The following is a 14129-nucleotide window of genomic DNA, read 5'->3' on the forward strand; positions in this document are numbered from 1 at the left end:
ACGGAGTGGCAAGAAGTAAGGGAGTAAGCTCACTTGATTTAAGCAACACAAACTAAGCTCTATGATTAGAAGTTTATTAGGGAGCTTCAAACACTCGTTCACATTAGCTATTCACTCATGCTCATCTCTCAACACACATAGCTATTCCCATTCCTCCTCCTATACAGAGAGCAGCAACACCACGTTTTCCACCAGTTCGGTCCAGTGCATGTAGGAGAGTAACAAGGATGCGGCAACCGGAGGCACCGAGAGGGTGGCCAAGAGCAATGGCTCCACCTTGGATATTAACCTAAAACACAAGAGCCAATACCAAAGGTCAGGTTAAGAAATCATTTAACAAGCTTAGCTGAGTTTCAACATGAATGACTTCACTGGATATAGTCCTCAAAATGTCAGCTACCACCATTTCAAGGAAAAACTGAACATGGATGCAACTGCTGTTAGTATTTCTTCTGAAAGGGATCCATCTTTATTCCTTGAACATCAGGTGAAATTAAGGAGGGGAGAGTAATACCCGTGCATTTTGCCATCACCAGAAGGGTACAGTGGCAAGTACACTGCATCAAGAAGTTCAGTGTTTGAAGTTGTAATTACAAGTGTGCCCAAGCAGTTACTTAGATCTGCTTACAAATCCACTATAATGAAGTTAGGGCCTGTTTGCTTGGAAACCATGCCTGCTAGCAAAGCCAGCCTGCTGCTAAGCAGTGTGAGGAAACACTGGTGTTCCTGTTTTTCTCATGACAAAGTGATTGCAAGAGGACTGTTCTTGCTTGTTTGGAATGTGATTCAGGTGCACTGAGTATAATAACTTTGAATTAGAGGAGGCAAACTAATCATGGCCTGAAATGTATCCCAATACCTTTTCTGGATTTACTTTCAGCTCTTTTGCTATTGCAACAGCCACTGATGCAAAGGCTTCATTAATTTCAAAGAGGTCAACTTGTTCCAGAGTCCAGCTGGCTTTGCCAATCTGAGAAAACAAAATAAATAGAGGTCTTGTTATCTTTTAGGTCTTCCTCAGCACCAGAGAAAGCTTTCTGTAGGATTTTAATGCTGTGAATTGAAGCCAACACTTCTAAAAAGATGAAGGAAACAGATTTGGGTTTTTTTATAGCCAGGGATGATGACAGAATTCGTGAAGGCAAAAGACAAAACTTTGGTGTCAGCAGAAGTCAGTGCAATGTGCCATAACCTGCTGGGTGCTCTTAAAAAAGCTTGACTAATTTTACGCAGTGGTGGTAGTGCAACTGTAGGAGTCAAACTGGCTGTGCTGCCCTTAACAGACAAGCACTTGTTTTCAAAAGCAGATTTTAGATTAAAAGTGGTGGTTTTTTTTTCAGGTCACGAGTCTGGTCCCATTAGAGATTCTATGTTTAATGCAGATTTTTACACAGGAGATAGAGAAATGATCATTAGTGATGCTGTCAAGTGTAACTTGTCCAGTCTCTCCTGCCTTGAAGTTGAAAGTCTCCACTGGAAGACAGGCTGTTTGGGAAGATGGTTTGGCTCATGTTGTCACTTGAGAAACCCTTGCAGTGCAATTGCCTGCTTGGGGGCAGGCGTAGGCATGTTTTATATCTCTACATTTTTACTTGCGCTCAGTCGGTTTCTAACAACAATGCTTTTATCGGTAGAATCAAGCAGAGCAATGCTGTTTGACAACCAGCTCACCAGACGGGTGCACCACCAATGCTACAGTCCAGGAGGAGGGCCTCTTGCTACTGGGTATTATTGTGGAGAGAGATTGGAAACTGTTCACTCTTTAAGATTTACTATGTTGCTGTAACACTAAAGTGCATGGCCTAGACAGTCTCTCACTGTGAAGTGATACCATGAAATCCTGAAGAGAGAAACTGGTAGATGTGAAGTGTTTGATAACACACAATACAAAATCTATGTTAAGAAGTAGTGTGTCCTTTTTCAGAGTAGCTATAAAATGATAGGTATTGTTAAATACATTTGTCTGTTCTACAATTTAAACTAAAAATGTTTATTGTGTATAAAAACAATTACAAACAAACTTTTAAATAATAGATATAGATAATTACTTACAGCTTGTCTTATTGCTGAAATGGGCCCTACTCCCATTATGGATGGGTCTATGCCTGTCTGAGCCCAAGATACAATCCGAGCCAAAGGCATAAGACCTCTCCTAGCAGCTTCTGATTTCTTCATTAGAATTACAGCCGCAGCTCCATCATTGATACCTGTGGAATGACAACTTGTATGTATTTGTTGGGTTTTGTGGCTTGTGCTGTACCACCTTTTGCCACTTCACAATCTAGACAAAACAAAAATCACAGATCTTTTGTTGATTTAGGTCAGTACCATTCAGATCAACCAAGTCTGACCTCTGACACAAAGGCTTAAAATGGGCATCTTAAGTACACTGCTGTAAATGAGACATGTTTGTGATTCCATGTGGAGAGCAGCAGGGGTAAGAATTGAGGCACAATCTGAAGAAGGAGCACATCAGATTTATCAGGCAGACTTTGGAAGAGGCAGCAGAAGGACCAAGAAAGACATTTTATAGCTGCCTGTGGCAGGAGAGTTATTCCCACAGGAGCAACATTTTCAGACACAAATGTTAAGTTTTTCTTTGTCCAGACCTGCAGTATTAGCAACCACTGGACAGCTAGTTTGAAAAAGAGAGAAAGTAGTTTCTATTTGTTCCAGCCTATCAGGTATTGCTGTAATTGTCTAAACACTCATATTGCTTCATAGAAAGTAAGCAAACAAAACCAACTCATCTGTAAAGAAACCCTCCACCACAGTTAGTATTTGAGTTCTACTATGTTAAACACGTTGCCATATCTTGCAAAATGCATTCAGCAGTAACCACATGGCAGTCAAACCCCTTGCAGAGACCCTGCCTTGAGCCACAAGCAGCTACTGCCCTTTGCCATTTCAGTTTTAGCCAGATGGACCAACCTGAAGCATTGCCTGCTGTTACTGTCCCAGTTCCATCTGTCAGAAAACAGGGCTTTAACTTTGCCATTGTTTCCAAGTTGCTCCCATGTCGAGGGTGTTCATCTGTTTTAACCTCTATTGGACCTGCAAAGCAGTATTCAACATCACCTTTACTTCCCTTATTTAAAACAATAACCCCGGAAAGTTGAAAAACAAAGCAGCAGGCTATGTCCTTACAGAATAGCTTATGGAAAAGGCTTTACAAGTGGGAAATCATCCACTGATTAGAGGAGACACAGCAGAAACCAGACTTTTCTCTTTAAAAGCAGCTCTCATTATCCATTCACACCTACCTTTTTTAGAGGGTACAAGAACAGGAACGATTTCTTTAGTAAAATAGCCAGCTTTCTGTGCTGCCTCTGCCCTGTTTTGTGACTGTACCGCAAGTTGGTCTTGTTCCCCTCTGCTGACTTGCCACTGACTGGCCACATTTTCAGCTGAAATAGGAACACAATGCAAACTGCCATCAGGAAATACTAAGATTTTAAGATGTAAAATTGTAAGTACAGAGGTAAAGTGATTAATGATTGCTGTAGCGAGCAGCTGAGCCTGCTGAACATTTTCATTCAGATTTCCTCCTTTTGTTTGCTCATGATTCTCCACTGTGTTTTCTTTTGAGGGTAGGAATTTCTGTGCAGGATCACCTCCCAGAAAGGAGTTACACCAAATTAAATACAAATACAACCAAGCATTTCTAGTCTATTGCTTCTCTGGATTATTATGCTCAGATCTCTCTACAGCTACTTCAGAGGAGGGAACAGTTCTGAAGTTACTCTGTTTCGTAAGCAGGGTCTGCAAAAGCAGTTGGTTCACTACCCCATCCAAAGGTGCAACAACCTGCAGTTGCAGAACTGAGTGTATGCACACTACACTTAATTCCTCCACAGTGTAAGCCTGTGTTGCTGAATGCTTGTTACATGCAGGGATTACCTTGTTTATTTTTCCTGAAATTAAGTCAGATTGCTGGGATGCAAAAGATGCAGAGAGAACAGCTCAGGAAAAAAACCAAACCAAACCTAACAAACCAGTAGCTTTACAAAGCAGAAAATGCCTTCAACGCCTTTCAATATTAGGGATTTCTTTCTTTTTCATGACTACAAGTGAAGGACAGCTTGAAATACCTCATTTGATAATTCAGATTTCTGAGACTTCCCATCAGTGAATTTGTCCCCCCTTCTGAGTTAACTGTCATTTTCTGGACTGTCACCACTTACCTGTTATACCCATATGATACTGATAGAAAGCATCTGTAAGGCCATCGAGGATTATAGTGTCCTGCAAAGAAGCCTCTCCCATTTTAATCCCAGCTCGCATGTGAATGACATGAGGAGCCTGCAAGAAGGTATTTTGACAGGAGTCAGATGGTTTCTATCTCCAGTGTATACTGAAGAGGCAGACCCCTGCCTTGGGGATGCAGGTTGCTGCCCCAAATCCTGGTAATCTCCCCAGTTCCCTGTTCTGTCTCTCCCCCCAGTCTCCTGCTGGTGTGGCCTGTTTGGCCTCTTCATCTCCCCAGTAGGAGATCAGCAAGCAGCGAGTGTTTCCTCCCCATAGATTTAATCTATCATTCCTGGGGCCATACAGCCATTGGTCCCTCATCTCTAGGTGGTTCCCAATTGCACTCTGCAGCCAGTGAACACAAACATCACTCTCAGCATCCAGCAGAAGAGGCCACTCCATTCTTAGGCATCAGATGCTGCCCCAGCACCATTTCTTAATACAGCCTTAGGATGGACACCTCAAAATAAAAGTGCTTTGCTTCCTTTCCAAGCTCCAATTGTTTGGTGAACAACAATGTTTCCATTTATTCCTTCTTTGGGCTCCTCACAACACAGAAAACCCCATCTAGGCCAGGTGTCACAAGCAAACAAGTATGTGTTTGCATGGCACCTTTTCAGTAGCTACAGTGTCAGGTCTTTGGTTTCAAGAAAAGAAAGCAAGCAAGCTACTGAAGTCAATTGTTGCATGTGTAAATTCACTCCGAAGTGCAGAAACCAAAGCTGCTCTTTCAGTCTACCTCTAGAGCGTTAGAATCATAGAATCATCTAGGTTGAAAAAGACCTTTAAGATGATCAAGTCCAACCTTTACCCCATTAGCTTTGAAATACAGGGTTTCAACGTGATGCTGTTTATTGCTGGTAAGGCAGTGCAATGTGAGTTCAGTGCTTTGCTTCACCTTGCTCATGCTTTCCATGCCTCCTGCAACCACGATGCTGGAATCTCCTGTCAGTATGGACTGAGCAGCCAGACACACGGCCTTCAAACCTGACCCACAGATCATCTGGCAGCTCCATGCGGGCACGGTGTAAGGGATGCCTGCAGCAACACTCGCCTGCCGGACAGGGTTCTGGCCAGCACCTGCAGGAACAGGCAGCACATTTCCTTTGTTCTTAAAACACAAACATCAGTCTTGACACTTCTCACAACAGGTACCCTCATTCCATCAAAATATAGAGCTTGCTCCTATCTTCAGCTGGAAGACAGAGAAGTTCCAAGGGGTAACCTGTAAATAGGAGCTCGGTTACCTCTTTCCTTTATATTGTTGACTAATGAAATACCTACAAGTTCAGATATGGGACTTGTTACTGACAGCTTTAACATCTGCATCTCTGTCTTTGATGGCAGGTCAGATAAAACACCAACTTCAAATTAGCACTAGCCTGCTGTACATGTGTAAAAGGAGAGCTCATTTAAATTGCTACCTGCTGAAGGGCTTCTTTTTAACATCATCTGTACACCATCAGCAGGCAACTTTTCCTAAAAGTCCCTATGGGAACCAAAAGCACAATAATGCAAGGACAGTCCTGAAAGCTTCCATTCTATGTTGTAATCCTGATGGAGAAAGGAGTGCTATATTCAAAGAAAACACTCCTCATGTGCATCTCCCCAGGCCAGAGTAATGCCAGCTCTTTGTATGCAAAGAAATGGATAAGGAAAGCGCATCCTTGAGCGAGCTAGAAATATACAAGAATCTGGATCAGCTTTAAGACAAAAATATTTCCTTTATTTTCTTGCTCAATCTTTAAAATGCAAACCTGCCCTATGACTGCTGATTGAACATTACCCTGGGAAATGCCGGGGATGGTTCAAAACAAACAATTCCCCATCAGCCATGTTTTCAATAAATCAAAATACTTGTCTCTGAGCAAGTGGTATCACAGATCTCACAGGAGGGTCTTGCACAAAAACACAAACTCAGGACCCGCTCCTAAAATCTTAAGAGTTATCATTACGTATGATGCTAAGTTTTAGAGAGGAGATGACGAATGCCCAGCGCAGGAGAAGGAATGCTGTAACAAAGACAAGAAACTGATTTACACACACACACAGTTAGCTACTCTTGGGGATTTAAAGAAACCCCAAACTATCTCCCCACCACGTCCTTTCCAAAAACCCATCAAGTGATGAGTTTGGTCACCCAGAGAGCACGGAGAAGGGACCAAGGTGCCGCTCGACACCTTTGTTAAGGAACCACGTTCTTAAACCAAGGAACGACGTTGCGAAACACGACCCCCGAGCTGCTCCACAGCGTAGGAGAGATGCGGCCGTGGCGGAGAAGAGACGGGCCAACGCCACCGGGCCGCGGGAAGAGAGACGGCCCCTTACCTGCGGGGAGGACCTGCCCCAGGATCACCTCCGACACCTCGGCGGGGGCCAGCCCTGCCCGACGCAGCACCTCTCGGATCACCGCGGCACCCAGCTCGTGCGCCGGCAGCGCCGACAGGCCGCCGTTGAAGGAGCCTAGGCGGACACAAGACACAGCGCGATCAGCAGCGGCGCGGGGAGCGGGACACACACACCGCATACCCGGGCCCCCCTCTCACCCACGGCCGTCCTGGCGGCGGCGACGAACACTACTGGGTCCCCGCTCATGGCGACGGGCGCGGAGCGGAGCGACAACGCGGATCCTGCGCGGCAGCCGCTTCCCCAGCTAGAGGCGAGTCGGCGCCGGGCCCGCCCCTCGCCAGAGCCTCTGCCGAGGGCGGGAGCCCGCACGGGTGATCCTTGGCCGCGCCCCTGGGCAGGGCAGGGCCGGGCCAGGCCGGGGGATGGCCGCGTTTTCTCTGCCGCTAGCTCCCGGGGCGGTGGGACAGAGCTCACGGTGCGCCGGGACTTGCGGGTCTCGGTCACAGCACCCCAGCGGGCCGGGCCAGCGCCGTTCGCCAGCGGCGGCAGCGCTCCGTTTATTGTCGTTGACAGCATAAAACGTGCAGGTCAAGTGCTCCGTTATCACACCGCGGCTTGAAGGGTGGGGTTTTTTTGTCATGATGGCGTTTCATAGGATCTATGTAAGCAGAAAAAACAGTTAAACCAGTAGAATAATAGTTTAAACCAAATGACACAAAATTGTCTATCACTGTGCTGCCCAGCAGTGGTTACTGACACCCAGAAATTGCCAACACCCAACACATCCTTCTTTCGTAATTTAAGAGAACTCTAACACATATACATGCTTTCTGAACACACACACACACACACACACACACACACACACATACACAAATATCTCCTGTGGTGAGACCTGTGCTTACTTGTTCACAGAACAGATACTCAGCCTAATGGATGTGCCAGCTAAAGCCCTGCATTGACGTTGTGGCTGAAGGCCAAGAAGGTGGTTAGAAAATGTGCTGTCACTCCTACCTTAGCTGGAGTATCAACAAAGTTGAGAGATACATGTTTTTACCCATGTAGTAAAATTTAGTAGGATTCGGGGCAGGGGAGGGGAAGGTTAAAAAAGAACAAGTTAAGCCCTTGTAAAACACCTAGCATGTGATGGCAAACACTGATAAATACATACCGATGGATGCCCCAATACAACTATGATCACAGTTTGCATGTTGGTTAATCCAAACTTGGTGGTATTAAATCTGCATGCACAAAATGTATCTGAACCCTCTGCATGGAAACGCTGAACAACAGAAGCAATACAGTACCCGAGTTGGATTCGTCTGACTCCTATCAGTCACTCTTCCTGCTTTACAATATAAAAAGCTACAACATTACCATACAGGAAAAAAAAAACAAACCAACAATCAACTTCAGCTATGAAAAGACTGTTAGACTAGATTTCACTGTTCAGCCATGCTGGTCAGAGTAATTCCAACACTCAAAACGCATTTCTCCCTTTAGATATTTCAGTCAGATTGAAGGACAAGGTCCAAGAAAGGAACCATGTGCCATGAGATTTCTTCAGTTACTTTGGAGTTTCCAGCTTTTGGTAAGAGAAGAATCTGCTCAGATATCTTCAGGAAAGAAAATATCTGCAAAATCCCCTGTGCAGCCAAATGCTTGAGTGGAACCAAGCATCTAGAGTAGACTTACTAGTCTCCTAAGGATGCATTAATTTGCCACAGGCATGTGCTACAGCTTTTCTTTAATGCACTCAGGGCAGCTGGTAACACTAACAAAACCCTTAAGTTAAATCTGGATGGGAAAAACATTCTTGGAGTCTTTTCAAAAGACTCATCAGTAAATAATTAGTAGATCTACCACAAAAGCAAACCTCAGGAATACATGATTTTAAACAACAAAGACTGATTGTTTTAGAGAAATACTGTGCAGTTTCTGAGCAACCCTATACAGCTGAATATAGTTCCTGGACCATTCCAAAATACAGTAGAGAATAAGTAATATATATATTTTATATATATATATATATATATATATATATATATATATATATGGGTGTATGAGGGCAGAACCACGTAACCTAGTTTATTAACTGTACCATACATCACTCTTCATGTAATGTTTGATTTATTACAATTTAAGGTCATAGATGCAAATACACAATGATGTAAGATGAGCTCAGATTAACAGAAAATGTCAGCGGGTGTGCAAAGTCCAAAAGGAACAGTACACCTGAAGTATGCCTTACAGACAGGATTCCCCTGTATTTAAAGCTTTACAAATATCACCATAATTACTGAACAGAACATGAAAGGGGCTTCAGCCCCTTCCCTCCCTAAAATTTACTTTTAATCCACTAATGAACAGAAGGAGTTTGAATGTGAAGCAGCCCTGAGGCCTTCAGGGCAGCTCACTCCACTGAGCTGACCTGCTGTACCTTTGCTCTCAGCCCCAAACAGCACAACTATGTGCACTCATCACCACTGATGGGTCAGGCTGCAATGGTGGGTGGCCCTGAAATGACAGAGAGGAATGAGTTGTATCTTGGTATCTTTAGCAGGCTTGCAGTATCCTTTCTAACTCTCCTTGGATGGTGTCCAGGATTGAGATCCAAGTGGATAAAAGGGACGCGTAAAGGAACAAAATAACATAGCAGTTGCACAAAGGCAAATAGTTATGAAACATGTATGTTACAGGTCAAAGTGAAGTTACTTTTTAAATATAGATAAAACCTTCTTAAATGTGGCTAGGCAGCTGGCTTTTAAATTCAGTGTAGTTAATGAGCAGCGTAATACCCAGTAGCAAACTACTGCCCCATGCTGGTGAATTTTACCATTTCTCGGAAATCTAAGCTCTGGGAAATTAAGTAAATCAGTCAGTAAAATTAGGACATCAATTCAGAACAGAGAGCTTACTTGCTATCAGTAAAACAGTAAAGCTATGTTGCACAAAATTTATTTTTCTATAAACACAATGAAATGGACTTGTGCCTTACAGGGAATACTCAAAGTGCAAAGATTTTGGCATTTTCATTTGGTAATGGTGGTTCAGTTTTGTTAGAAACAGGGTAAAATTTAGAGCATTTCAGTGTTCACTAATTTACTTTTCTGCTTAAAAATGTTTCCTAAATTGAAGCTTTACAGAGATCAGTGTGGTTACCAAAATGTGAAACCTTTGCTTTTCACTATAAATATGACAGATGGGTGGTGAATATTTTAAAAAATAATTTTGTTGGAGATGTAAATTTGATAAAAAAACTAAACTGCACCTTTTATAGACAAAAAAAATTGCAAAGAACAATTAATTGAAATTCATAAATCTTGATACGAGATCATTCTATAATTTTCAGAAAAACTTAATTTTACAACTTTCCTGTAACAGGAAATTCTCTAGTCTTTAAAATCGTTTACACAAATAATGGTACTACTGTCTGCTTTTCTGGGATCCTTACAGGAAAAAAATTGCACATGGGATTCCTCAGGGAAGGAGTTGTGGCTCCTGCCCTTCCCTGGTGATGCCACCTTGCATCTTTCCACTTTTGCATAGCTAGGAAGAAACTGCTGTGCTCCTCTGGTTGCTCATGACACATTATTCACACCCTCATTTGTGTTCAGCAGATCTGCAGCTGGGTGGGAGCACTCTTGACAATGAAGTAAGCAAATGCCAGTGATCACGACCCAAGTTTGAAGCACAAGTGATCCATCTTCATATTTTATGGAGCAGGCCCTTTGCTGTACAACATTTGGGACCCTTTGGCCAACACTTGTGACTTCTGTTACTGACAGAAATAACAGTAACCTGCTTTTCCTTGTTTCTCCTTTGGTTTTTATTCTTTGCTGGCAGCATGGGACACACCTGACTACTTTTGCAGTAGTGTGCATTAAAGCTGGCCTCTTCAAAGATAGGAGTCAAACCCTGCCACAATAATTATTTGAGACATCTTATAATCCTTGATGCTTTCAGGGTTCATAGTTCTTATCTGAAAGCATTTAAGAGGCAGCATCCTTTAGGTACAGGTTTTCTGTGCTTTATATGTGTTTTAAATTACTTTTATTCCTGACAAGGAATAGGAATTGTTCCGTGGTTGGTCTAAGCAAAAAGCCATCTTTTTGTTCTTTGACAAAAGGACAGCCAAGTCAACCTTTTCTTCTCTCCTTAAAAAATTGCATCAGCTACCAAAACAGGTAAGCTCGACAACACTTTCCTGAGAAACAGGGCTTTTTTTCACTTGGGAAAGCCTTTCCTTTTCTCCACATGCTGCAACATAGTGTGAGGATATATAGGGCACTCAGGCTTGCTGAGCACCTTTAGTACCTTAAGGCCCCTTCTTAGGTCTGGAAAGGAAATTCAGGCTTTCTTATGAGTGGGCTGACACTTAGTTGTCTATAGGAGGGTTCAGCACATGAGGCATGTCTCAAAGAACAGAATGTTTTCCCAGTGAAGATGAGATTTGTATTTTCTAAAATTCCTCAGCCTCAAACTCCAACCTGACTGACTGGGTCCTTGGAAATAAAGCTCCTGATAGGCAAAAAATGTTCTTGGCTGTACTACGAGCAATATGTGTTCTCCTTGAATCTATTTTTGTCAGGGAAAGCTCATAATCTAATCAGTGTTTAAAAAAAATGCTGTCTTCCCCTCAGACAAAAAAAACCAAAACCAAACCACAACCTTTGCATTATTAAAGCCATCACCGACTTTTTGTGGCTTAAAGAAAAATTATGGTAAATACCTGGTTTTATAACCCTCTCAAATATATGCACACCTGTTCTTCAAATGCAAGCTTGCAGTATTTATCAAGCATCCCAGAACTGAATTTGAGTCACCATTTGGTTGTAATTTGTCTTAACTGATTATCAAGGTTTGATAATGAAAGGTTTGATTTGATTATCAAGTCCTGGAGAGAGACTCTTCATCAGGGACTGTAATGATAAGGAAAGGGGTTATGGGTTCAGCATTAAACAGGGGAAGTTTGGGTTAGATATAAGGAAGAAGTTCTTTACTGTGAGGATGGTGAGGCACAGGAATGGGTTGCCCAGGGAAGCTGTCAATGCTCCATCCCTGACAATGTTCAAGGCCAGGCTGCACAGAGCCCTGGGTGACATGGTTTAGTGTGAGGTGTCGCTGCCCATGGCAAGGGGGTTGGAGCTAGGTGATCTTAAGGTCCTTTCCAACCCTAAATCATTCTCATTATCAGCCAGGGGATGTCTTCGGGAGAGGCACTGGAGTTCACTCACTGGTGTGAGCAGCCCCTAACAGAAGCAAAATTGCTGATCACTGTGTGGCTGACACCAGTTCACAGGTGTGTGTCAGCATCACAAATGTTGCTGTCTTGGAGATACAAGAGCTGCAAATCCAGTTGGCTCTATGGAGCTGTGTTACCATTCTGATGATTTTATATGCTTTCATGGAGTCATGTATATGTAATTGTAAAAATTTACTGGCAATTAAAAGAGCTCTCTGAAGAAGTAATTACTTCTTGCTTTAAAATGGAAGATAAATATGTGGTAATTTCACTAAGAGCCTTATAAAAACATCTCACCAGGAGATATAAAGCAAGTGCTAAGCCTGTAGTCTAGTATTCAGTAAGCTTCTGTAAGAGAGGGAGAGTTCATGGAGGTCAAATTTAGTTTTTTTTGCCACCCAGATCTTTACCCAGTAATTACCTGGAGGACCTTTCTGTATCACTTTCTTCACAGTGCAGGAATCCATACATTTTATCTTTCTCAGGCACCTTCAGGCTGCAGCAGCCTTTCCTGCTGCATCCCAAGAGCTTGTTTCCTGTTCCAGCAGCAGATGTAACACAGTTTTTTCTTCCCCCATCTCATGTCCTTACAAGTCAAGGACAACTTTGCCAGAGCTGATTAGCCTTTCTTTAGTTCCTGATATTTTAAGGTCCTTGAAAGTGCTAAGAAATCATATAACAAAACTCCAAGCATTTTTTTTCTTCCAAACAACGCCTTATCTCCCCTTTTCCCTATTTTTCCTGACCTGCAAACAGAAAAATGACTCAAAAAAAAAAAGGGGGGGGGGAACAAGCAGCATCCGTCTGAGCTTAGATGTGTCTTAGTCTTAGTGTCATTCCAGCTGGCTTCCACCTGAAATCAAGGGTCAAAAAAGAAACCCAGGCCTGAGCAGGCAAAAACAATTCAAACCATTTCAGGTAATGGAGAACTAAGTTAATGAGTGACATGCTGTCACTAAAGGAACCAAAAACTAAATGAAAAATACAAAGGGAGTTAAAACAAAGATGAGAGTGGTTGCCATAAATATCCCCCAAAAGGGCCCAAGGAGGAGGGTGGGCAGGGGTGTGGGAACGCATATTTAATTGCACAATGCTGTCCTGCCCACACACTCACAACCTGGTTCCTATTTTATCTTATCATTATAAATGAATGAATATATGAATTTTGCTTTCTTGATGGTGCTCGGAGAGATTGCTGTCTGTCCTCTCATCTCAGGACAAACAGTGCTGCTGAGGGTTACGCAAGCACCCATCACCTGAAAAGCAGATTTACTTGTTACCACACTGTAAATGCAACCCAGTGCAAATGTCAACACACTTATTCAAGCAGCACCAAAAAGTCCTGAGTTAGATCTCACTGTGCTAGGTGCTGTGCAAACAGAGTAAAAGACTCTTTCAGTTAAATGTCTTCTCCCAAAGGTATCAGAGGACGGGTTAGCAAACTGCTGCTCTTATTTTCTTGAACAAAAATTGCAATGTTCACATGTTCATTTGAAAAGACAGAAGGAAGGCAGACCAGAATATAAAGTTCTCCAGACTGATTTCACTTTCGATGTCTCTGGCTGGCTGCCTCTTGCTCAGCTAGCATGTTTCCCACAGATGTAATCCACACCTGTAAAGATAAATTTAAAGTAACTAAGTGCTGACAAGGGGTAAAAAAATGCAGGAAGCGTTTCTACATGCTCATGAATACAAACAGCAAACACTGGTGGAAGGTTTACAGCCCCACACCTTACAGTGTATTTGAGCTAGACCTTTATCTGTACTGTTAAAAACACACAAGGGAGGCCCTGTTTTTGAACATAATAAAAACCAGCCAAACTCCAGCCAAATATTGGGAGATCTTGTGTTTAAATCGCTGCTGATATACTGCAAATGTCAGGTAATTTATATACAGAACAGAAATACACAAAATAGAAGCAGCCCTGTGTGTATCTCTTCTATATGGAAAAAGTTTCAATTTCTTGTCCTGCTTGGCTTATACACATTTTCAGTACTGTAATTTTTACATCTGTGCATGGGAAAATGAGGTCAATTTGCTACACTGATGTTCATATTAAGGATTACTCTGGTATTTCACTGCCTCTCCCATGCTGCCATATCCCGGGATGCCAATCTATTAATTAGTATCTTGAACACTTAAATATCTGCAAGGTATTTGTAGAGGAAAGCACAGGTGGGAGAAGGAAACCCTAAACAGCAGTAATCACAGCATTATCTTTTTTCAGTTTAAAAATAGATAAGACTTCAAAGGAATTAACCCCTCTATCCTTGTGGGCACTTACCA

At 42.7% G+C, this 14129-nt stretch overlaps 1 protein-coding gene across 1 annotated transcript; it reads right to left on the reverse strand.

The window, feature by feature from the left end:
• Positions 1–58: 58 nt before the first annotated feature.
• Positions 59–6953, reverse strand: ACAT2 (acetyl-CoA acetyltransferase 2). Its single transcript, XM_061471423.1, has 9 exons — positions 6795–6953; positions 6577–6711; positions 5147–5328; positions 4185–4302; positions 3264–3407; positions 2932–3054; positions 2053–2207; positions 860–970; positions 59–289 (listed from the first exon to the last, which is right to left on the reverse strand). The coding sequence occupies exons 1-9, from the start codon at positions 6841–6843 to the stop codon at positions 122–124; spliced, it is 1185 nt and encodes a 394-aa protein (XP_061327407.1). The 5' UTR covers positions 6844–6953; the 3' UTR covers positions 59–121.
• Positions 6954–14129: the final 7176 nt, after the last annotated feature.

This window comes from Pezoporus flaviventris, unplaced genomic scaffold (genome assembly GCF_033815535.1).
Source record: "Pezoporus flaviventris isolate CSIRO_AGI_PZ_B2104156 unplaced genomic scaffold, CSIRO_AGI_Pfla_v1 ptg000066l, whole genome shotgun sequence".
NCBI classification, from domain to species: Eukaryota; Metazoa; Chordata; class Aves; order Psittaciformes; family Psittacidae; genus Pezoporus; species Pezoporus flaviventris.

Coding starts and splice junctions, on each gene's coding strand:
- ACAT2 (XM_061471423.1), bottom strand. CDS start 6,843: ATGAGCGGGGACCCAGTAGTGTTCGTCGCCGCCGCCAGGACGGCCGTG. Junction 3,055..3,263: donor TCTTGTACCCTCTAAAAAAG/GTAGGTGTGAAT, acceptor ACTGCTTTGCAG/GTCCAATAGAGGTTAAAACA. Junction 290..859: donor TGAAAGTAAATCCAGAAAAG/GTATTGGGATAC, acceptor CTTGTGTTTTAG/GTTAATATCCAAGGTGGAGC.